Source organism: Grammomys surdaster, unplaced genomic scaffold (assembly GCF_004785775.1).
Source record: "Grammomys surdaster isolate TR1022 unplaced genomic scaffold, NIH_TR_1.0 140, whole genome shotgun sequence".
Classification (NCBI taxonomy): Eukaryota; Metazoa; Chordata; class Mammalia; order Rodentia; family Muridae; genus Grammomys; species Grammomys surdaster.
In genome coordinates, this window is record NW_021604598.1 from 6,309,424 (window position 1) to 6,333,894 (window position 24,471).

General features: G+C 45.3%; 1 protein-coding gene across 1 annotated transcript in view; it reads left to right on the forward strand.

Annotated features, from left to right (window-relative positions):
* Positions 1-23,627, forward strand: part of Eepd1 (endonuclease/exonuclease/phosphatase family domain containing 1) — a 112,692-nt gene extending 89,065 nt beyond the window's left edge. Inside the window, exons 4-8 of the mRNA XM_028763919.1 lie at positions 7,992-8,102; positions 12,287-12,421; positions 15,136-15,274; positions 20,830-21,024; positions 22,931-23,627. Of these exons, the coding sequence (XP_028619752.1) occupies positions 7,992-8,102; positions 12,287-12,421; positions 15,136-15,274; positions 20,830-21,024; positions 22,931-23,130 (780 nt within the window). The 3' untranslated portion in view covers positions 23,131-23,627. The remainder of the gene's footprint in view (positions 1-7,991; positions 8,103-12,286; positions 12,422-15,135; positions 15,275-20,829; positions 21,025-22,930) is intronic.
* Positions 23,628-24,471: the final 844 nt, after the last annotated feature.

Genomic DNA, 24,471 nt, shown 5'->3' on the forward strand with positions numbered 1-24,471 from the left:
AGAGAGAGAGAGAGAGAGAGAGAGAGAGAGAGAGAGAGAGAGAGAGACTGAGAGACTGAGAGACTGAGAGTGCTTATGTGAATAGAGAGATGAAATCTGTGGATGAGATGCATAGGAAACAGCCTAGAAAGAATTTTCTAGAAATATCACAATTGATGGTCTTTGCACAGTGGTATTGTATATTTATTTTTTCTGTGTTTGCATTATAAATTACCTGGGTTTATATAAGCCGTTAACCTCAATTTAATGAGAACAAAACAAAACCAATGACCACGAGATCACATCAGAGTCTTGACTACCATGTGAGATGGAGCCTTAGTGCCTACAGACCTTGAGTGAAGAAAGAAAGTTTTATAACTGTTTCTGAAAGGTAGGGAAAATGTCGATGGTGACACAGAGATGAGCTAGCAGTTTGAAACATATTTAATACATAACTAATAACATAACTAATTTTACTTCAGTTCTCATGAAATTTCTTAATTTTGAAAATGCTTGCCCTTAAATGGTTTTTTTGGGAAGTCCTTCCTCAGTACATGTAACTGTCTCCTGTCTTTTTGGGGACATGAGAGATTACCAGCCTACAGCCAATGGAGACAGGTTATGTGCAAACAGTTAATAATTAAGTGGTTATAGGGCTATTTGTTCCCTACCTTCCTCTGTAAAGTACAGATACTTTGACAAGGATGCAGAGCCTGCCACCCAGAACTTCCTTTTGGTCCCTCTGGAAAGCGGAGAGTTGACCAATCCTGGCTTTTCACCCTGACCCTCTGGCTGGCAGTGATTGGTCCATCCCTGTCAGCCCTGTGAGGCAAATGGGAACATCATGGCCTAACCAGAGAGACTGCTCCTATGACACGTTAGAAAGAATGTACCAGTGTGTGAGAAGTGCCTGCCATATTTCCTTCCCTTCTTTGTGCCTCTTCCTGCTCCGTCTTTTTTTTTTTTTTTAAACCAAAGCATACCTGTGTGTAGATGATTAGGTACTTGATTGTTTTTTTTTTCTTCTTTCTTTTTATTGGATTTAGCCTACAAGGATCACAGTCTATTAAAAGTAAGCTTTTATTCTAAGCACTTTGGTAACGGGGAGCTTGATGTGGGGTTTAGGGGACACTGAAGAAAGCTGGTGTAGACCTCTTCGTGAGGAACCAAGCTACTGGAAAGTTGACCCTAGTGTTCTAACAGTGCCCTTGCCTTCTTCCTAGGGCCATTTTCTGCTAGTGGAAAAGGCCAGTTGGTCACTGGGCCTTTGAGTAGCAGAGACTGAAATAGACTCCTCTATTCTCTCCCCAGGCCCCAGGGTCTCTGGGCACAGATCCGGGCTATGGGCTTTGGGAGTCCTGTATGTAGGTTTCAGACAGGCCTTGGAGCCTAGCACCTGTGTTTGCATTTGGGTTGAGGTAGCTGCACTTTGGCTGTCTGTGTAGGAACACAGTACTCATCCTTAAAGAATATAGGCCAGGGAGTCTTTTTCCTCCTATAAAGGTTTTGGAGAAAGGGGATCAGGATGCTCTTTGCTTTGCTCTCTGCTAGTGTTGTTTGTATTCTGCCTGAGAACCATGTCTTTTCCTAGATGTGTGCCAGGGCTGGGAAGACTACAAATTGCCACCAAAGATGTAGCTCCCAGGAGAACTGAGAAAGGAAGGCTATTTCTATCTCACTTGTGCAATATGGCTTTTCAAATCTTGGTATTTTAGAGAAACTTCACAATAGGCTTGTTATATTTAGAAGGTCAAACATGGTTGGTCTTTAGTTTATACTTGATAGAATTAGCATTTGCTTAGTTGTATTATGCAGCAGGCTGATGTCTTTTAGGGACTCTGGCCATTCCTTCCTTTTGGCCACCAAGTGAGGAGTTTCTAATATCTGTTATGTCCTGTGCTTGAACATTTAGATAAGGATATGCCCTTACTTCCCCCTGACATTTCTACAAGCACTGCTGTTGTACTTTGCCATTTTATATCATATTCAGATGAGAATTGAGTCCCTTGATCTTGCTTGACCTGAGATTGGGCTTCTTTTCTTTTTGGTGGCAATGTATCTTTATAAGGAGAAAACACTCCACCTACTTCACCAAATCGGATTTTTCAGTAGCCACACTGAGAACAAAGGGGAAATCAGCCTCATCATATGGGAAACTAATTGTCAAAGGGAAGTCACGTCCAAAATGAGGGAAGCAAATCAAACCCCCACCCAGGGAAGCAACTCATCTGGAAATCCATCACATGGAGCCGGCTCTCCCTGGCCTTCCAGGAAGCAGGATGAAGTGGCCATGTGGTGTTTGCTTTAAAATGCCTACCAGGACTCCAAATCTGCTTCCAATTAACTCTGTGAGTGCCATTAACAGTACGTATGTATAAATTGATCACAGAGCCATGTTTTTTCTTTACCTTGACTACAAAAGGAAGCTTTACATCTCCTGGAGAGTTGGAATACTCTTTTTTATTTTTACTTCGATTGTGGCCAATTTCATTAAGGAATATTCTTTTTAGAAAATGGGAAAGGTCAAAGTAAATAAAAAAAAAAGTGCAAAGGCCCATGGGCAAAGGCATTTATTTCAAGTTGTAGGGCCCTTTGTTCACCGCAGAGATAAGTAGTCAGCTGGTTCAGGGCAGACCTGGCATGCAGCAAGCACTGAGGTCACAGCCACAGTAGTTTTTGTCTTGGCATTTTCCAATGCCAGTGCCCTGGGCACCTTGTAGATTGCCCGTAAGATGTTTGACTTGGTCTCCTGTTGCCAAGACATAGGGTGGGGTGGTAATCAAGTAATTCCTAACATTTCTTCCTCATTGGTTATATTAGTCAGTTCTCTGTAACTGTGACAAAATGCCTAAGAGAACCACCTTTTAAGGAAGAAACATTTATTTTGGCTCATGGTTTTAGACATTTCATTCTGTGGTTCCCTGGCTGTGTTGCCTTTGGGCCTATGGCAGGGCAGAACCCGGTGATGGAAAGAACATGGTAGAGGAAGCTACTCATCTCCTGAAAGCTAGGTAGCAACAAGAAGAAAAGACCACAGTCCCCAAATCCTCTTCAGAAACATAACCCCAGGAAGCTGATATCCTCCTGGTTGGTCCCAGAGTTTGAAGACTCCACCACCTCCCCAGAGTGCCACTTTCAAGGGGACCGAGGCTTTGACACAAAGGCTTTTGGGGACACTGATCATCTTTCTGGTCACTGGCTGTAGGGCAAATGTTAAAATAAATGGTTTTGCCGTGTTTGGATTGAATGTAGAGAAACAAGTTGTGTCTGTGGCTATCCTCATAACTCATGCTTAAGGGTGGAACACCATTGCTGGCCTGCTGTGCCTTGATGTTATATTGTGATCTCATGGATCAGCTGCAGAGAGCCACAAGTCAGATGCTATCAAGGTGCAGGGTTGAACTGCTAACGTGGCTTTTGTTTTGAGTAATGAAAGCTGTCTTGCCAGATAGTGAGTAATGGAGGCAGAAGGGCTGAGCCCTACAGCAGCTGTGCAGCTTCTCAAGCTTGAAAACTGCCTGGGGAAATTTGTTACAGCTTTCAATCTTGGGTCTAACCTCAGAGACTGAGTCAATTAGGGTTTATTAGTTAACTGTATTAAGAACAAGAGAGGCAGGTGACGATGGCCCAGTGGGTAAAGGCACTTGTGGGGGAAGCCTGTAGAGAGAACTGAACATAGCCAGGCGAAGATAAAGAAGATTCAACTCCATGAGGTTGTCTGCCAACCTCCATACATGTGCATACACCCCGGCCCCAAAATAACTTACAAAAAGAGCAGGGACCAGCTTAATTCTGATTTATGTCGATGATCAGTTAGCTGTAAGAGTTTGAGACATTCGAGGGAGAGGAGTATATTGGTATTAGAGCTGAACAAATCATAATTACAGGGACACCTTTTTTGAATAACACACACTTTTCTTCTGCTGTAGGCTGAGAGAGGGTGACATGGACCAGCTTTCAGATGTTCTAAACTAAGGTGGCTCATTGGGATCAGTGATGATGCCTCCTTTAGGGCTTCTAGAGTTTACCAAATATGAAGTGACAAAAATATAGTATCTTTCATTCCTCTATGAAATCAGCTTTTAAGTTCAGATCATCTGGAGAGGATGTTAAATATACATTGCTAGGCTCACCCAGTGTCTAATTAAGTTGGTGCTGGGCAGCACCCAGGAATTTGTACTTTTAGCATGCAGTCTCACTTTGACTAGCTCAAGTGTGGTTTCAGAGATCATCTCTGAGAGTGGTGAGTACAGAAAACAGTGCCATTGGCTTGGACACCTGAGCTGGATGAATCTGGGATATGTGCAGAGATCCACCAGTCCTCAGCTATCTGAAAACCCCCCTGAGGGTTAGGATCCTGCTGACTGTGACAGCACTGCCTGTAGACAGTGTCCCTCAGATACTGGAGTTCTGTAAGCTTCCACTGTAGCTGTGACCTGATGGGGACTTGTGGTGATTAACCATCCAGGGTGTACTGTGGAGATTCTGATAAGACTTCAGTCTTGCTTGCAGGACAGTGAGGCTTTGGGTGGCAATGAAGACATGGGTCTTAATGGCCTTACAAGTAGTGAATGCTGGGAAGTGTTTTCCCTCACTGAACTCTGTTGTCCTTAGATCTCAGCCACATTTTTAGGAGTGTTTTATTTCCTTCTGTATTAGTTACTTTTTTTTTTTAAATTGTGGTGACATTATCCAATAGAAGCAACTTAAAAAAGAAAGGATTGTGTTTCGCTTGCAGTTTGCAGGTCAACAATAGGTTAGCTTAAAACTCCATGTCTTTCTGTCTTGGAGTGCTGGCATTGCAGGTACAAGCCACCATACCGTGTCTTGCCTGAGCTTTTAGTTCCACTGATGAGTTCCTCTTTAATGTCATCATGGAAAGTTTTCCAGCATTGTGAAAGAATCTATTCTATTGTCCCAGAGGAGCACCTTCCTCCCCTTCCTAGCCTAGGCCTCTGTGCTCTTTTCACATATCATAGCAGAGAAGGTATGGCAGCAGCTGGTTACATTGCACCTGCAGTCAGGAATCAGCGTGCCGGATGCCGATGCTCGGCTTGCTGCTTCCCCTTTAATTCCGTCTAGGAACCCAGGCCAGAGAATGATGTCACTAATATTTAGGGTGTGTCTTCCGATGTCCTTTAACCCAGTCCTGAAGCTCTAACAAAGGTGTCCTGGAGTTTATCACTCAGGTTTATCTCTCAGGTTTATCTTGCCATGTTATAATTATATCCTACTAACTGATGGCTCACAGCCGAGAAGATGTATACACACACACACACACACTTCCTCCCTACTAGCCAAGAATAATGCTATCACTCACCGCTGTACTCCAGGCAGTGTTAATCAGAAAACCAATGAAAGTTGCTAGTGACTGAACTCTTGAGTGGATACTCCCCAAACACCCAGCAACACAGAATACATTTGTGTGCAAAGTATCTGGTTAAAATTGGGGCAGTTACTGAGGTAGAAACTTCCAGGAGAAATCCTGTTTGTCTGCCTTGGGTTTGAAGATTAGTGTCGTCTTACATTTCCTAGAGTTTACAGCCTCTTGTCAGATGCTGCATGCCAAGAGTCCACTGTTGGGGAAATGCAGACATGTCGATGACTGTAAATCAAACCTTATCTAAAGTCAGCTTCCTGGGTTACCCCACCACTACCTGGTTCATTTTCTTCTGTAGCACTTACTGACAAGTGTTTGGCTGAGTCTTGTTTTTGCCTCATCTTCTCTGTTAGGGAGTAAGCAAAGACCAGAACTTTCAAATCTGCTTCTTGGCCAGCAGTTGTATGGTTGTATGCTGCTCAAAGGGCATGAGAGGAGCTTGCCCCAGTTGAAGCGTTCTGGAGGGCTGTCTGCAGCAATGCAGAGTCTAGGATCTGTGCTTCAGCAGAACTGAGGCAGCCACGGCTGTTTTCAAACCTACTTACCTGAAGAGCTTGTTACAAGGTGCATCACTGGGGCCCACCCAGAGTTTTTGATCAGGCAGACCCGTGATGTGGTCAGAGAATTTCTAGTGATCTCCAGGAGATGCTGCTGCTGCTGCTGCTGCTGCTGCTGCTGCTCCTGCTGCTGTTCCTCAGATCACACAGAAGAACCCTAGGGTAGGGCCTTGACGTGGTCCATTGTGCCTAGTGTGTGGATTGAGGTGGGTGATGGCAGGCTTAGAAGCTATGTAATGTCTTCATGAGGGAGATTGGAGTCTGAAAGGTACCCTAACAGCGGAACTGACAAGTAACATAGACTATACACCCAGGTAACAGCAGAGTCTCTGGGCTTGGGGAGAGAGGGGCCAAGGGAGGGTAGAGATAACCACAGTACTTAGAAGGAAAAGAATTCAAGCATCCCAGTGAGGCTCGGCTGGGGAGAAGGCAGTCCTTTGGGACAGGAAAAAGTAGATGCTTAAGTAATTAAGCTTTACCATGAAGGCTAAAGAGGCAGTTAGCAGTGCTGCTCTGAACTCAGGCAAGGCAATGGCGTGGTGGTGATGTCTCATACCTGTAATCCCAGCATTAAGAGCCAGGTACAGGATAAGAAGTTTCAGGCGAGCCTTGGCTGTATAGTAGAACCATGTCTCGAAATATGAAGTCATCAGCAATAACAGAAAACCCTAGGAGATCATTCTGAACCAAAACTACAGATTTTTGTGCCTTCCAGATAGTGGTTTAAGCTAACACTGTCTAGATAGGCTTGATGAAGAACAGCTCAGTAGAGTAGAAGTATACAGTACTCAAAAGAAAGAAGCCAGGAACTGGGCTGGAGAGATGGCTTATGGGAAGGAGTTCTTGCAAGCATGAGGCCCTGATTTTAGATCTGCATCCACACAAAAAGCTAGTCATGGCCTCGTGAAGACCTGTAACCCCAGCCCTGTGGAGGACAGACACTGGAGGATTGCTGGTTTGCTGGTTGCCATCCAAGCTACAGGCTCCCTGAGGGAGCTTGTCTCAAAGGAGTAAGACTAGATACCCTCCTTTGGACTCTGCATGCATGTAATCACACAATGATTAGAACACACACACACACACACACACACACACACACACACGGGAAAAAGTCAGACAAGAGCACCTTCTGCATGAGGAGCAGGTGGACAGAGAGAAAAGAGTACTCCACTACAGGGTCTGTTAAGGGACAAGAGGGTGTCATCACAGAGGGGCAGTACCAAAATGATGGAACATCTTGAAAACTGGATGTAAATCTGAAAAATACTGGGTGTCCGTTTAAAGAATAACCGCAAGAAGAGTGTGTTCGAGGAGCTGCCCTTTGTACTATGCAGCCAGTCATTTTTCCATTCCCTGCCTGTATAGTTTTATTTTGGCTCAGTGACGGCCATGCTGTCCCCTGGACACAGAACATGCATAAGCAAGTTCTTTGTGCATACTTGTAATCTACAGCACTTAGGAGGCAGTGGCAGAAAGATTGTGAATTTGAAGCTGGATTAGGCCAAGTGCTAAGATTTTTATCTCAAAAGAAGAAGAGAAAAGAAATAAAAATAGCCAAGCACACCATATATTTGAACACAGGCTGTGGTAGTCAACTGAAGACAGAGAAGCAGTTTGCTGGCCCAGAATTAAGCTGGGGTCGTTTTTGCCCCCTTTAAACCAAGCACTGATCCTCATCCAGGTGCTCCTGGGACCTTGAATCTACCAGTGTCACAGTATGTATGGGGACCTGACAGCTCTTTCTGAACTTTGGAGACTAGAATGATGGAGAGAACCCATTTTTTTTCTCAACAGAGAGGGGCCTCAGGTGATGATGGCTTGCCAGCTGATAGATATTTGGTTTTGAATTTGTGGTGTGTAGTTGCGTGTTTCTTTGCAAACCCTGTTTTTTTGTTTGTTTGTTAAAGTTTTATGTCCTCATTTTGCAGTAGCCTAATTAAGCATTGCCATCCCTGGTCTTTGAGAACACAGGGATGAAAGTTTTTAAGTGTTTTGTGGTATCTCAGAATCATCTGTGTCTAGTTGCTGAGGATGCTATGCATAGGGACACATTGACCTATGTTCTGTCTTTGCAGTTCTGTACAGAGCTGAACCAGCCGATCCTGCCCAACATCCGCAAGTGGAAGGGATCCCGAGGATGCTGGAGGTCCATTGTTGCTGAGAAGCCTTCGAATCAGCTCCAGAAGGTATCTAGTCTGGGTCCAAGGCATCTCTGCATTTGTCTATATGTCTGCCTTGTCTATGTGTCCTTGTAATCCTGAGGTCACAGCTCTGTCCTTTGCCAAGCTTTCAGAAACCCATTATTCACTGGCTGAGAATTTACACTCATTGTAGTTCACACATTATGCTCTCTCTCTCTCTCTCTCTCTCTCTCTCTCTCTCTCTCTCTCTCGTGTATGTGTGTGTGTGTGTGTGTGTGTGCATGCGTGTGCATGCAGAGGTGTGCCATCAGGTGTCTTCTTCTGTTGCTCTCCACATTTTATTTTATTGAGACAGGGACTCTCAGTGAGCTGTCAGCTCATAGATTCAGATAGACTTAGCTAGCCAATGAGCTTCCAGGATCCACTGCCTCTGCCTTCTCCCCCAAGACTGGGGTTAGAGGCACAGGTCACCATGTTCAGGTTTTTATGTAGTTCTGAGCTCTAAACTCAGGTCCCTCTGCTTGTGGTACTTTATTGACAGCCATCTCCCCAGCCTGGGTTCTTAGATTTTTTTAAGAATATTTTTTGGCCGGGCAGTGGTGGTGCACGCCTTTAATCCCAACACTTGGGAGGCAGAGGCAGGCGGATTTCTGAGTTCGAGGCCGGCCTGAACTCACAGAGTGAGTTCCAGGACAGCCAGGACTACACAGAGAAACCCTGTCTCGAAAAACAAAAAAAACAAACAAACAAAAAAATTGTAGTTACTTGAATTAAAAAAGCATTGTTTTCATATTTTTTTGCATAAATGCAGATGTTTTAAGGTCCTAGTACTCCCTATGTGCTACAATGTTATTGATTGTATTATATGATCGATACTTAAAATTGGGATTTAAATAATATAGGTGGAATGGATTAAAGTTATCATCCATTTATGAGTATTGACTCTAAGGTCATGCTCTTCTCAGTGGATACTGAAAACTGCGCGTGTAACTCCTTTATCTGGGTTTGCCGGATTAGGGTGGAAGCAGACTTGAAGTGGACAGTGAGTTCACAGTGGACTGAAAGGAGTTCATATGGGATGCGTCTGCTTGTATGAATTGTAGCCCAGGGCTCTGCTTTTCAGTCCACATGAAGAATAATGCCACTTTGCTGCTTTAAAACAAAACAAAACAAACAAAAAACCCACTTTTCATGGATCTCACTGTATGAAAATTTCTGTGACTTTTAAGAGTCCATTTACCATTATTCATTCATTCAGTACACATCAATGAAAGGTTATTCATGTATGTGTGAGAAAAGCAGACCCAGCAACCTAGCCCAGTGGCCACTTTTTATAAGTGGCCACTTCTGGGTCTCCCAACCCCTTTCACTAAGTTTACAGCTATTGAGAGGGACAAGTCGGCTCACCTTCCTTTAGGAGCAGGAGCCAAGGCCATCAGAGCACCGTCACTGAGCGCTCTCTCTCTGCTTTAGTTATTTCTTCTGTACACTGCGAGCAGTAGCTCCTTCCTTAGCTCACAGGACAGCCCCAGTATAGAAGGAGATAGTGAGTATTATTGGGGTGCTTCCTGGAATAGAGCCCAACCAGGACTTGGTGAGATGTGGCTGAGGTGAGGGTGACTTTGAGCTGGGATCCCTGCCAGTGTTTGGCTACAGCCATGTCTAGGCATGGCTGCCTGTTATTGTGGGCCCAGTGGGTCACAGTCACACAGATTAATGGCATGTGAGAGTTCTTAAACTTTAATGATGCACAGATACAAGAAATCCTTTGTCAGCATAATGTGAGTCAGGTATCTTATATCTATGGCCATGAACCTGCAGTCCATATACTGAATAGCTCTTGGGTCTCTGAGCCCTTTAACCATGTCCAGGTACCAACTGGAGGAGCAGTTTACAAATAAGAAAGTAGCCAGGTGGTGGAACATGCCCTTAGTTACAGCACTCAGGAGGCAGAGACAAGGGAATCTCTGAGTTCAAGGCCAGCCTGGTCTACATAGCAAGTTCTAGGAAAGCCAGGGCTATACAGAGAAGCCCTATCTTGAGAGACAGAGACAGAGACAGAGACAGAGACGAGAGAGAGAGAGAGAGAGAGAGAGAGAGAGAGAGAGAGAGAGAAAGAGAGAGAGAGAAAGAGAGAACAGAACAGAGAGATATAGAAAGAAATGTAGGAAGAAATGACTTTCCCCAAGGCAGCCCCCTGTCATTTGAAGTGGCAGTCTACCCATGCCCAGTGAGCTATCTCTGGCATAAATGCTGTGGCTGTCCTGCCCAACTGTGTCATGTTTGGAAGGGTCTCTGGGAGTGGGTCAGAGCCACAGTGAGAAGGAAGACATGTAGGGATGAGAAAGGTTCACAGAAGCTAGGGGGCCTTGATCAGCGGTGGGGAGTGTCATAGGAACAGAGTCCTCTCAGACACCCCCTCTCATATCCTGGAGGATTCATGAGTGATGCCTGAGGCAGTGTGTGGTGGACTGTCTCCTTGGGCAACAGTAAACAAAACAATAGCCTCCTCTCTAGAGCCTTCCGTAGTGACTTTGTTCTCTCTTTCTTCATAAGGAACTGAGTCTTAGATGCACTGAGGGGCTTGTCTTGGTCCCAACTGTTCCCCACACAGCTAGACTGAGACCCAGGTGTGACCATGCATAAACTAGTGCTATCTTTAGTGATGGTCAAGGAGATTCTGCTTCCTTCCTTCCTTCCTTCCTTCCTTCCTTCCTTCCTTCCTTCCTTTCTTCCTTCCTTTCTTTTCATTTTATGTCCCCCTCACTGTCCCCCTCCAAGTCAATCCATCCCATAATCCTTCCTTCCATCCCCTCTCCCCTTCTCCTCTGAGGGCCTCCCTGGGTATCTAGTCTCTGCGAGGTGAGGTGCATCATCTACTACTGAGACCAGACAAGGCAGCCCAGCTAGAACATACCCCACATACAAGCAACAGCTTTTGTAATAACCCCCTCCCCAGGTCTAGTTGTTTGGGACCCATATGACGACCAAGCTACACATCTGCTACATATATGGAGGGAGGCCTAGGTCTAGCAGTCCTTGTATGATCTTTGGTTGGTGGTTCAGTCGCTGAGAGTTCCAAGGGTCCAGGTTAGTTGACTCTCTTGGCTTCCTGTGGAGTTCCTATCCCTTCCCAGGCCCTCAAGCCTTCCTCCTATTCTTCCATAAGTGTCCTCAAGCTGGGCAAGGAGATTCTTACACAACATAAAACCCATGTTCATATCCCCCCCTAATTCCCTCCTAAACACACCTGTTTAAGTAAGGTGTGCCTGTCAAATATTTGGCTGGGTTGTGAGCTGAGGTCTTGTGTGTGACAGCGGCTACTCAGAGGTGGCTAAGGTTTAAGGTTACTTCCTCTCCTACTGCAACATAGAGGAGCAGAGTCAAGTGCTGCTGACCGGCTTGATGACCTGTTGATCTGTCCTGGTGTCAAACACTTAAGAATGCTCTGGTGTCCAGCAGTGCACTGCTCAGCCAGAATAGGCAGACTGATGCATTTCTTTTTCTATAAGGCCCCAGCGGCAGTGGCTGAACCAAGCAGAATAGAAGCAACCTCTCTGATTCCTAGAGCCAGACGGGGTGGGCCTTGAATTGTGCTATCCACATCCCAAGTTTATCTGCACCTCCGCATCATGGCCTCTAGCCCAGGCTTCTGACCTCTGTGTGCAGCCCTGTCCATCTGCAGAGAGCCCAGTTTCAAATCACTTAGAACCCCTAAGCATTGACTTCCGTTCATCTGACAAATACTGACTGAGAGGTGACAAGGGGCTAGGCACCATTTGAACAAGTGGTAACTTACTCACGAGCATACTAGCAAGCCCTCAGAGTCTTTGAACTCACATATTGGCATGCTGTGGGGCTTTAGGGGAGTTACTCAGACTCTCTCAACAGCTGTGGTCTCATCTGTCAAGTGTAGACGGAAACTGTTGCCTCCTGGCTTATGATCATTCAAAAGCAATTCTGGGCCTGGTATGTGCTTCTCCTACCTCCTCCCATAAAGGGCTAGGCACTCTTGGCCATGAGTAAAAGTCTGCAATGGGCATCTGTGTGGGGTGCATTGTGTCATGGAGGTATGTTTTCTTCATTATAGAAGCACCCCATGTGAGTGACTGTGAGGACCCCGAGCAGAGCCTGCTGCTCCGTGCCTGGCTCTCCTGCTTTTCCTTATGCTGTGTGCCTCTTGGAATTAGGAACCTGCCACCAAGACTCTCTCTCCATCTACCCTGCAGGGACCCTGCTACTCTGGATTCCTGTGGGACACAGCAGCCAATGTGGAGCTAAGAGACATCCCTGGGCAGGAGAGTTCACCCAGCAACGGCCATGCGAAGGCTGTGGGCCCCAGGCCATTCCTCGCCAAGTTCAAGGTGCCTGCTTCCTGTCACCTCAGAAATCCAGTTCTTTCCAAAGGGGAAGTCTTTGTGACACTGACCCAGAGAAGCCACATCTTTCTCACTTGATTGTATTCTCTTAGAGTAGGATTAGTACCTATTCTGGAAGCTCCCTGTAGGTGACCTTCTATCGGGCTGGGGTGAAGGGATTTTTGAGGGCATCTTAGACCCAGAAAAATCTAACCCATGGCAAGAAGGAAGATGGGTCTGGAGTTCAAGTCCATCCTAGTAAACCTAGTAAAACATCTTCTCAAAAACAGGTAGCTAGCTAGGTAGATAGACAGACAGACAGACAGACACACAGTTGATAGGTAGATGATAGATAATTGATATCATGACAGATAGATAGATAGCCAGATAGATAGATAGATAGATAGATAGATAGATAGATAGATAGATAGATAGCCAGCCAGATAGATAGACAGACAGACAGACAGACAGACAGACAGACAGACAGAGGGGAAGGAAAGAAAATGGGAAACTAATTCATACAGCTGCTCACATACATGTTATACAGCGGAATCACCTTTCTAAAAATCAGGCATTTCCCAGCCCAAGCCTCACCCATCTGGGATAGGGCCCAGGCTGTCTCCAAGTGTGTTTATTGAGTCCCACCTGTCTGGTACTAGCTAATGGCATCAGAATGGCCACATTTTGCAGAGCTGCTCTAAGGAGCCTATCCTCTTCAACTGCCCCTCGGGCTTCGTTGCTTAGATGTCAAGAAGGGCCCACTGAGGGCCTGTTGGATTGGAGGTGGGATCCCGAAGAAACTCTGGGCAGAGGCAGACCCCTGTCACTGGCCTCTGTTAGCTGCCTGGGAGCAGCTGTGTGGTGTGGATCTGAGTATCATCTTTCTGCTGTGGCATGCATACCTCTTGACGTGTTCATGAACACCAAAGTGCTTTGATGATGGACAACATGAGAGGAAGCCAGAAAGTCACCACAGAGCAATGAACCTCATCACTACTTAACTGTGAATTCCAAGTTGGGCAGCTTGATCTCTTTCGAGAGCCCAGCAAGCCTTTTTCTATGGGCATTGAGAGTCTTTCTTTCTGGGTGCTCCCAGTAACTCTGGGGCCTTAAACTTACCCCCCTAAGCCCAGCATCATTTAACCCCAGCAGGAGGTGGGGCTTGGGGACCGCCTGTGTCTCTCTCATGGGATGTATAAGCCTGTGTCCCATCTCTCAAATTTGTAGTGGTAAAGATGATGAAGTTGGTGTATGCTCACACAGATGTGTCTGCTGTGGTACCAAGTGGTTCCTTCACTCCTTCCTGCCATATTGATGAGGTTGTCTGTATTCCTGGTACATGTGGTTCTGATCTATGAGTTGGCCAGGATTATCTTTAAACCTAATGATACATTTAACTTTTAAATGATTTGTCCTGGCTCTGGCTAATTGGAACAGGCAGCCACAACCGGCTCATGTAGCTAAAATGCAGGCTGGTAATTTTGCTGGTGCTATTATTACTTCTTGAGAAAGAGTCTCGCTATGTGGCCTACATAGTGAACCTTCCAGTCTTGCCTCCTCAGCTCCCAGAGTGCTGCCATTACAGAATAGCTTCCATGCCTACCACCATACAAAAATAACTTGTAAAACACTGTCTTTAGCTAACATAAAAAGGCAAACTGTATTTAATAGGCTAATAAAGAAAATGCTAGCTATGGCATTGGGAGTGATGGCTTCAAATCACTGGAAGCAATCACCCAGCCCAGCCCTTGGCTTCTTGTTCTTCAGGTCATGTTCAAGGTATGAGCAATGGTCTAGGACACAGACAGCCTATCCTTACAGGCAGTGTGTCCCAGTCCAAGCCTCAAGGTAGTTTCTCTGGCTGTGACAGCAGCATCTGGGGAGCTGTCAGTCCTGATGGCAATGATGGTGAACTGGAGCCACACCTGCAAGATAAGACTGGTACTCTCCACATCTTGGGGCCCATACACTCATCCCTTCTCAGAAGTGTTTAGTGTTTGTTGCCATGGCAATAGAAAAAGCAGACTTGCTAAACATAGAGCAGCCAAACAATGTTATGAAACCCCAGAAGATAAACCACCCTTACATGTATACACCACCAGAAGATCATGACAGCCACCCTGGAGCCCAGGCTCTGGGTAGATCTACTGCTTTTGGTTGGCTGGTGAGCTTTGTTTCTTACAGAAAAATCAGGTTAAAGTGGATATGAGTACACAATTGGTTCCAAAGGAACAAAGACAAGTGGGTGGGGAACTTCAAGCTAGCCTTGTAGAGAACAGCCTTGGGTATGTAACATCTAGATACTAGAGACACTTCCTTCTTGCATAGAGTTATGCAAAAGGTTTACCAAAAATCCTTCTACTTCCAGATATGTGAAGTTTTTCAGGTCTAAGGGAATATAGGTAGGAGGCTGTTGGGCACTAGAAGAAACAGAGGATCAGGGTTCAGGGGGTACGGAGTTCCAGAAGGAAGATAGCAGTGGTCTGGAGAGAGATGACAGTGGCTGATACGCATCATTGTGGATATACTGAAGAGTTGTAGACTTTAGATTCAATAAATCTAAACTAAAATACCTTGTATTGCCTCTTCTGCATACGAACTAGCTTTGGTTACATTTACCATTGCCAACCGTGTGTAGAAAACCATTTATTAATCCATTGTAAAAGAAAGAAATATGAATATCTAAGGTTTTTCCTGTTGCTTTATTTCTTGCTACCCAGGTGGGAAGTAATGACTTGACTCTGGTTAACCTCCAGCTGACAGCCCTGGTCCTCCCAGGAGCTGAGAATTCAAGCAAGAATCACAGTGATGGTCACCGATTATTGAACTTTGCACTAACCCTCCAGGAAACCCTGAAAGGTAAGATCCTTGTCTCTGGATGGGCAACACTTCTTCAGGGCAAGCAATGGCGCCTTTTTCCAGATATCTTTCTGACCTCTGACCTCTTAGCCTAGCCACTCAGCAGAAGTCACAGAACCAGAGACATTCATGCTTCTTCCTCTTGTGGATCCTGGCTGACCTTTTGGCATGTCCTACGTTTGTTGCTGAGGGCCTCTCTAGTGGTGTAAAGGTACCAGTGATGTGGTCTGTGAGCCTCCTGGATGGAGAGGACTAGAGGATGAAATATAAGTGGTGATATTCCTCTGCTGTGACAACACTTCCTGGGTTGACTCCTTTGGTGGTACCACCTGCAGATCTGCACATGTTCTTGTGAAAGAGAGACAGGAGGTGACAAGGTGAAGAACTTTAGCTGGAGATCTCAAAATCCTTCCCATATTCTTGAGTCTTGACTGCTCTTCTGGCTTCCTAGACTTCTTGTCACCAACTTGCCCCGTCATAGTGGGAGATTCAGTAAAATCATTGGCTATGGAAATGTTTCTGTCCAGTTATAACTTTACATTTTCAAAGCCTTTGTTTTGTAATAAAATAGACATACAATGTGCCATTATGGTGATTGTTAAGTGTGCCGTTCAGTGGCGTTCAGTATATCCACAGTGATGCGCATCGACCACTGTCATCCCTCTCCAGAACACTGCCATCTTCCTTCTGGAACTCTGTACCCCTGAACCCTGGTCCTCTGTTTCTTCTAGTGCCCAACAGCCTCCATACTACCCTATTTGTTTATGAATTTGATGACTTGCTTCAAATGAGGAGAAGCACATGGTGTTTTCCTTCTCTGTCTGGCTTTTCTCACTTAGCCTAGTATTTTCCAGATGAGTGGTGTTGTGTAATGTGCCACACGTTCCATCCTTTTTGGGGGCTGAATAATACTCTATTATTTGTATGTGCCACACTTTATTGTCTACCCACCCATATTTTGGTAGGCTCTTGGGTTGCTTCAACCTTTGTACACTATGAATATGAATATATAGGCTTATGTTTCAAGTTAGGAGCTGCTCTGGCCAGCTTTCTACTTAAATGATGGATCTTCAGGCTGAAAAACATGTGAGCAGGTTCAAACTTAATTACCCTATCCAACAAGTAGCTATGTGGGGAAACTCTTCACCCACCAGTCTCTCACCTAGTAAAAGGATGACTTGAGACTCTTTCATATCTCTGGACGTTTCTAGTTGTCTCCATCTCATAGATGCAGGAAACAAAGATGCTTCTTCATAATTTTCCTGATAGCCATAAGCAGATACCATTCTCCCCCTGATTTCCAGGGAGAGTTCAGGAGTTTATCAGAAAACGTCAGGCAAGTTCCACATTGCCAAGGGCCTATTGACTGGCCCACAGCATGACTCGGCCGTGACACATTCAGGTAGGGACAATGACTCATGCCCCCCCATTCCTCTACTTGTCACTAATACCCAGTTAATTGTTAACTGGCAACCAGGGGATTCAGGAAGTGCTTCAGCCTCCAGCTAAGGAAGATCGATGAGTGCAGGGTTCTGCTCAGAGGAAGATAAAGCTTTCCGAAGAGAGACAGAAACATCTTATTTGCAACCTCCAGGCCTTTATGCCTTCGTCTGGAATGTGAAACCCAATTGGCATCAGGGATCCCATGCTTGTCCTTTCACAGAACTTTCTTTCAACCTTATCAAGGCTTGAGAACAAGGTCTTCCTCTGTGAGCCCAGTGCTTCTGATGGAAGGCCCTGAGGTGGGAGTGAGCCTCAGCGAGGAGCCACTTCAGTGGGTGTTGCTGGCCATCTCTATATCAAGGGGATCTCTGGGGAAATTGGCCCAGGACTTTCTTTCCTCACTCCTAGGAACTCAGGGAACAGTGGCTAGGGAGCCCACCTAGATGTGTGATCAAGAGAATTTGGGCTGCACATTCTTTGGGGCAAGGCTGTGACCATGTCACCTCTGACACACATCGAGCTGGAAGGATGGGTTGTGAGAAATCTGGATGTGCCCATTCAAAAGAAGCCTTTGTTTTCATTTGGGAAGCTACACAGAGCTGGCTGATTGACCCCTGACCCCAGCCTCCCTCCTGCTTGGCCTTTCCCACCAGTACTCAGGTCTGTACCCCACTGAAAGCCTTCTCCATTTATTTGGGAGTTGTCTGCCTCAGTCTCCTAGAACCTCAGGTTTCCCTAGTCAGTACACGTGTTAGCTTTTACCTTCCTTCACAGGTCTTCCTCCTACTGGCACAGATTGCTTCTACAGCAGACTCTGACCTTTTCTCTCCAAGTGTCAGGCAAACAACAGCCCGAATCCTGGGCTTCTTCCTCCCTTACTCTTTGTGAAGAACTCTAGGTTTGAAAGCCATCTCCATGACTTTGGAAAAATAATTCAGGTTTTAGAGTCTGAGCCTTCTACCTGCAAAGAGGAGAATGTAACGTCATCTGTCTCATGGGAGTGATGACAAATGACATGCTGTCCAAGAAGTAGTCAGTACAATTCGTGATCTCTAATAAGGGCCCCGTGACTGGTCCCCCAGGTCATCAGCCCTGGGGGCTGTTCAGCAATACCCTCAAGTTGGTTTTCCTATGAGAAACTGGCATTGATTTTCTAAAACAGCTCGGGATTACCCTGATTCATACTGTGGTTGTGATCTAAGTTTTAGGAAGTGGAGCAGTTGGGAAAGGCTTCTCTCGGGTCCTCCTGGGGGGGGAGGCTGTCATTTGCAACACACAGGTGCCCCCTGCTGGCCTTTTATATCATTTCACTTTATACTTTCCCTTTAGCTATGATTAATTCTGGTGGGTGAGAATATTAATACCAAGGGAAAGAAATTTGCTGAAGTCTTGGATATGCTATTTTGTTTATGAACTGCTTTCTCTAAAGTGCCTCTCACAGAAGGGAACAGAAACCTCATTACCTAGGGACTGTGGCTTCCTTGCAGTAAATTTCCCACAAGGGTCAGCCCAGTCCATGGGAATCTAGTCGAGCCTGGCTGAGGGCCATTGTTCTTTTGGAATTCCTATTCATATTACTTGGGAAATACTTCATAACTATCCATTTCCTGCAGGCAGTAAGAGAAATGTCTAAAATACTTCAAAGGCACAACCTTTCCACTTGTCCTCTGTCTTCTCTTTGTAGCCCTTATTTACACACAAGTAAGTCCTTTCTGCTGCTATGTCTCTAGTAGACTCTTGCTAATCTGTTTCAGGAGAGAAGGAAGGAGGCCTGCACTGCTTGGGAGAGCCTGTGCCAGGTACTTACAGGAACCCTGGGCTCTTGCACGCTTGTCAACAACTATCAGGAAACGGATTGTTCTCTTCATTTGATAGATCAAAGCCCCACCTATGGCTCCCAGACTGAGAGGTGGCAATGACCAGAGTCACTCAACTATTTTCTCCTAGGATGGGGACAGGAAGTAGTGTTCACAGAAATGGTGCTCCATAGGGTTAACCCTGTAAGACCATTCCTCCTTCTGTCTATTATGGGAAGCTGAAACAGGGCATTGCGTATTCAAGGCCTACCTGGATCACAGGCAGCTTGGGATATTTAGGAATGTCTTGTCTAAAAGTAAAAGTAGTAAGTAAAGACTGGGCTGAATTTTTGTAAAAAAGAAAAAAGAAAAAAGAAAAAAGAAAGAAACAGGGAGGGAGGGAGAAAGAGAGACAACGAGAGCGGGGGGCGGGCCCAACCCCGCGGGGGGGAGGGAGACTGACTCAGAATGAAACTGTGCTATATGCTTATAATCCTAGCAGGATGATCATGAGTCCCAGGCCATTCTGAACTACGGCAAGACCCTGCCTCAAAAACAAACAACAGAAAAAAATGAGAATCCAAATCATTAATGCTGATTGACCATTTGTTTGACTTTTGTTTTTACTGTAGCAAAGATTTGAAAAGCTCCTCTGTAACAGAGGGTCACTGTTCTTTAAACATATAGAGAGCTTCTGTAATCAGTTAATGAATCGTTAGTACCCTTAGGAAAGAGGTGTCTGTGCCTCACCCAGCTCATGGCTGTGGGGAGATGGGGTTTCTTGGAGAAGTGGCTAATTCTAGGCCTGGGCCAGAAAGTTAGAGGTGATCCCAGAGTGTTTTGGCATGTCACAAAGAATGAAAACACTCAGACCAAGAAACTAAAAGACAACATGGTGGGTGGAGGGTGGTGGACCACAAACTCCATTCTGGAAAAGCAAAGTAACAAAGTAAATAGCATAATAGTGAATATAAGTCAGGTTTTAAAATATATAACCAGGAAGTTCATATTTATGGAAACAAATGCTTGAATGAGTTAATAAATTCTTGTGCAGAATTCTAAATAATTTGTGTGTATGCCACATCCTTAAGGCCACGGAGCACATCATATTAGTCTACATACAGGAAGACATACCAAATCATTTGACTGAGGTTGCTCACTGTTGGTGTTAGTGCAGAGAGGCATGGCTCACATTGCTGGATTGACACTGGGATAGCCTCTGGTAACGAGGCCAGCATCACTTATCTAGAATATGAACAATGACCATATTTTAACTGGTCCTCTGTACAGAACAGAAAGCAGGGGCACAGACACTTGAATGAATATCTCACTTCAGCTTTATTTACAGCTGTAAATTTTAGGGACAATCTAAGAAATAACCTACACAAGAGCATAGTAAAGTATCTACGTGGATGCTCTAGGTTACTCACTGGGTAATGGGAAGACACCTAGTCTTTCTCATGGTTCATTGCTCTGACCTGATTCCCAGGCAGAGAGAACATGCCTGCCAATTTGAGAGTAGCTGCTGCTTGCATCTCTTTCATGAGGTCAGAGTACAACTTATAGGAACTGGTTCCCTCTACTACGTAAGCTTTGGGTATTGGACTCAGGCCATTAGGCTTGACAGAAGGCACCTTTATCTTGGAGCCAGCCCACATCTGGCTTCTTAAACCTTCACTCTGGAAGCATCTGGCTTCTCCATGTTGTGCCATACACCTCCCCGCCCAAACAAGATTGCTTCATTGCTCCCTGCTGCCTAACATCTTCCTCTCCTCTGTATCATCCTGATAGTTCCTGTGCATCCTCTAAAACCAAAGCCAGCTCCCATCTTCCAGAAGCCTCCTTGGCCACCTTCCTTGTGCTACATGCCCTTGGTACCTGTTTCTGGTTTCAGACCTATACTCTGATCCTGGCTGTCCCCTTGTCTCTTCAGAGACTGTGAAGTCCTAGAGGGCAGGGATTGTCTTGTGTTCATCCCTGACTCCTGCATAGGCATGTCCTGACACTCTGTAAAGGGTTTGCTGAATGGTTGTTAGATATATGAGCAAGGCCTTTTTTCCCTTCCCCACTGTAAGTTTAGGGCCAAGAGACACCGAATGGGAGTGTTTCTGTTTCACACTATCCCTCATTTCCACATTAACTTATGTTCATAGTTAGTGGGTACATGAGAAAGAACAGGAAAACAAGATACCAGGCCTGTGGCCCTAAACCCTGAGTGGTCAAACCAGAGAATCACAGTCCCTTTCAAGGGGCCATTGCTAGTGCTGGCTTTTGCTTCTGACCTTCTCTTCTTGATTTTCTTTCTTTTATTCCCAGGAGAAAAAGATGTTGTTATTTTAGGGGATTTTGGCCAAGGGCCAGATAGCACTGACTATGATATCCTAAGGAGAGAAAAATTTCTCCACCTGATCCCAGCTCACACCTTCACCAACATCAGCACCAGGAATCCTCAAGGCTCCAAGTCTGTGGACAACATCTGGATCAGCAAAAGCTTAAAGAAAGTGTTCACAGGTAGGGGAAGCCTCCCCCTGCTGTCTCTGTTCAGTAGTGGGCTGAGGACCTTAAAAGTCTGAGGTAGCCAGTGCTAGTTGTCTTCCTCCTCTGCATATACTTATAGGCTTATGGTAAAAGAATGATTGTGTCATTGTTGGGTCAGGGACACATCTAAGAAGGGAAGGGCATGTGACAAATAATTTAAAGATAACCACTGGTCAATGTAAACATTTTGCATGCAAACTCAGTTATAGTCACCTCTGTAGGTCATCAGGGTTGTGATTCAGAGATGAACTGTTAACTTACCTGAACATTAAGAACACTTAGTCATTCAGTGAACATTTGTCAAATATTCAAGCACTGTGTTGCGGAATGAGGTACACTGTATACTTTCACAGGTGAGGAGACACGTCACTATTAGCGTTTTTGTCACTGTGACAAAAATACCCAAGATTATCAACCTACAAGGAAAAAAGTTTTCTTTGACTCATAGTTTCAATGGCTTCACAGTCCATGGTCACCTGGTGTGACTGCTTTTAGATCTGCTGAGATAAGTAGGCTGTGATAGAAATATCTAGGACCTGTGGATGCCACCTCTGTCAGGAATTGTGAATTTGGGAAATTGCTTCATCTGTCCCCTACCCACACCCCTTAAAGCAGCCAGGGAGAAGGAAGGATCCAGGAAGTGGCTGCAATCCTGGTGTCCCTGAAAGAGCATGCACCCGATGACTTAACTTTCTCCACCTCCTCAACCTCTGTCACCCCCAGTCCTACCATCAGCTGGGGACCAATCTTACAACACATGAGCTTTTAGGGAACCTTTAGGAAGCAGATTATAACACATGATATCACAGAAGGACGAGAGAAATCCTCAGACCTCCCAAAAGGACACAGCATGGTGGATACTCCATGTGGTAAGATGTGATTGGCAGAACGTGCATTGGAGCCCAGGGCTACTAGGCTCCCTGGAGGGTACTCGTGGGAGGCATTTCTGACAGAAATGGTGAACCTGAGTTATCCTTCCATTTATCCCCCACCACCAAGATGTGGAAGCTGAGGTGCAGGGACAAGTTCTCTTGCCACAGCCATCAGCTATGCTGCCCAGGCCAAACCTGGAATCCAGGCCCTTCCAGGCTCTTCACGTCTTACATTAACCCTACCGCCGTGTATCACAGGAGCACGAGCAGTGTCTTGTAGTTGTTTTATAACTATTTGTGGTTTTCAGATATAATTCCTATTTCTTATGTGCCTCCCTTTACTACAAAGGTATTAATACTTTCTCAAGAACCATTATAAGCTTCTCTTTTTCATCTTTTCTGTAGGAAGAAGTTGTCTGCTAACCCTTCCTTAGTGATTTATGCTCTGTGAAATCTTTCATTAACTTCGTCAAGTGCTCATTTGTCATTAGAGAGGTACAATGTAGTGCCGGCATTACATATGCAGGGCCCTGGTTGTAATCCCTAATACTATAAAGATTAATTACAAATGCTAATTGGATCCAGTCGGTTATAATAAAAGGGAAGGCATGCACTTAGGAAGGAGATGGATTTGGGGTCAGGGTCTAAACAGAGTGGGATGGATATTAAGAAAGCATATTGTATACATGCATAAAAATTTTAAGAATAAGTTAAAATATTCACAAAAATAATGATAAAATATCACTTACATTTAGTTTTGTTGGTCACATTAGTAACACTGTATGAACAAGGAGTAGGTCCTCCTGCACACTGTTTAGCTGGATAAGAGGTTTGGTCTCTGGGTGCCCTCAATGCCTGTGAGAGTAAACTACTGTCATTTATTTTATGTTTAAAATTTTAAAAAAAGATACAGTTGGCCCTGAGTTTTTGCTTATGCAGACCAGCTTACTGGAGGAAGGCTGTCAGGGCAGCTTGACTTTAATTCTTGATCTCGTCTCTCTCTTCAGGTCACTGGGCTGTTGTGAGAGAAGGTCTCACAAACCCTTGGATTCCAGATAACTGGTCCTGGGGTGGAGTCGCTTCTGAACATTGCCCCGTGCTTGCTGAATTGTACACGGAAAAGGACTGGAGCAAGAAGGACGTCCCCAGGAATGGCAGTGGAGTCACCTTAGAGCCAAGTGAAGCCAACATCAAACATGAGCGATGATGACATCACTCTTTCCAGCCTCTGACTTGGGAGAGCATAGGAAGGATCTGGCGCTACAGGATGAGAAGATCCAGGGCCTGTGAATCATCATTCTGAGGACCTTAGTCTTGGTCCCTGGGCCACTGTCTACTTTGTGAACACTTTAGAACCTCTCCTGAGAGGAGCCTGTCAGGCACTGGCTATGTTGGGCATCACAGTGGAGCTGGCAGGAACTGTCTTGATGCTGTGTGGCTGAGTTCAGGCTTGGGGTGGGGGCTGCACTGCTGGCCGAATTGTTTAGCAGCATGAGAACAGTAACAGAGCAGTGAAGTAGAGATGGGAAAGATGGCTCAAGCTGACAAGCGATGCCACAGCTCTGGCTTCTGCCTCACCAGGATGTCATGTTCTGCCCACAAATTTCAGGAAGCTTTTTAACTGTGATGAATGCACTTCTCAAAGATTTTTAGTTTTGTTTTGAAAAAAAAAATAAACAGATTAATTTGCCTGGCTTCAGAGTGTGGGATGGGTTGCCTTGTTCTCTCATCTTAGTTTCGTGGGCCATGGCTACTCACTTCCAAATGCCTTTTCCTACCCTGTCCCTTTTATGTCTCTACCTGGGACTTTACAAAGGTACCCCTCACATGCCTGCCATCCCTATTGTCTCCCCACCCCCAGCTTCTCCTTCATCTATACTTTGCTAGATTTTCTCCTGGAAGGATCAGTTAGCTTCGGGCCTTTAATATAGCACATGATTTCTACCAGGAAGACTCATTTCCTTGTGCTGTCCCCGTACACTGTAGTCTGAGCTTAGAGCTTCCTCTGCTGATTCTAAGGCATACATGGTCTTTGTATCAGCAGATCCTGCACTTAGAGATCCAGCCAACCACAGATGAAAACACAATCTTTAAATTGTGTTTAAATTGTGTACTGAACAAATACAGTTCTTTTCATTATTCCCTAAACGATAATGGCACAACAACTGTTTTGTAGGACTCAGGTTGCATTGGATGTCCTCATATCTGGATGGTTTAACATGGGTGAGAAGATGTGCATAGGCTGTATGCAAATACTATACCATTCTGGGTAAGGAACTTGAGCATACTTAGACTTTGTGTTTCAGAAGAAAGAGTTCAGGAACCATTTGTCTATGGATTCTAACATCCCTTAGAATTTCTGATTCAGTATATTCAGGATGCTAAATCTCAGTGTATCAATGAGTGTGTGTGTGTTGGGGGGGGGCGTCAGGGGTCCGTGGGAGGCTTTGGAGAGCCAGCAAGGACAGGTGGACTTCTCTGAGCCTGAGACGGGGTTGAGTTTATCTTTAGGCAGGTCACCCTTCTATTACAGCCACTCCAGGTTTAC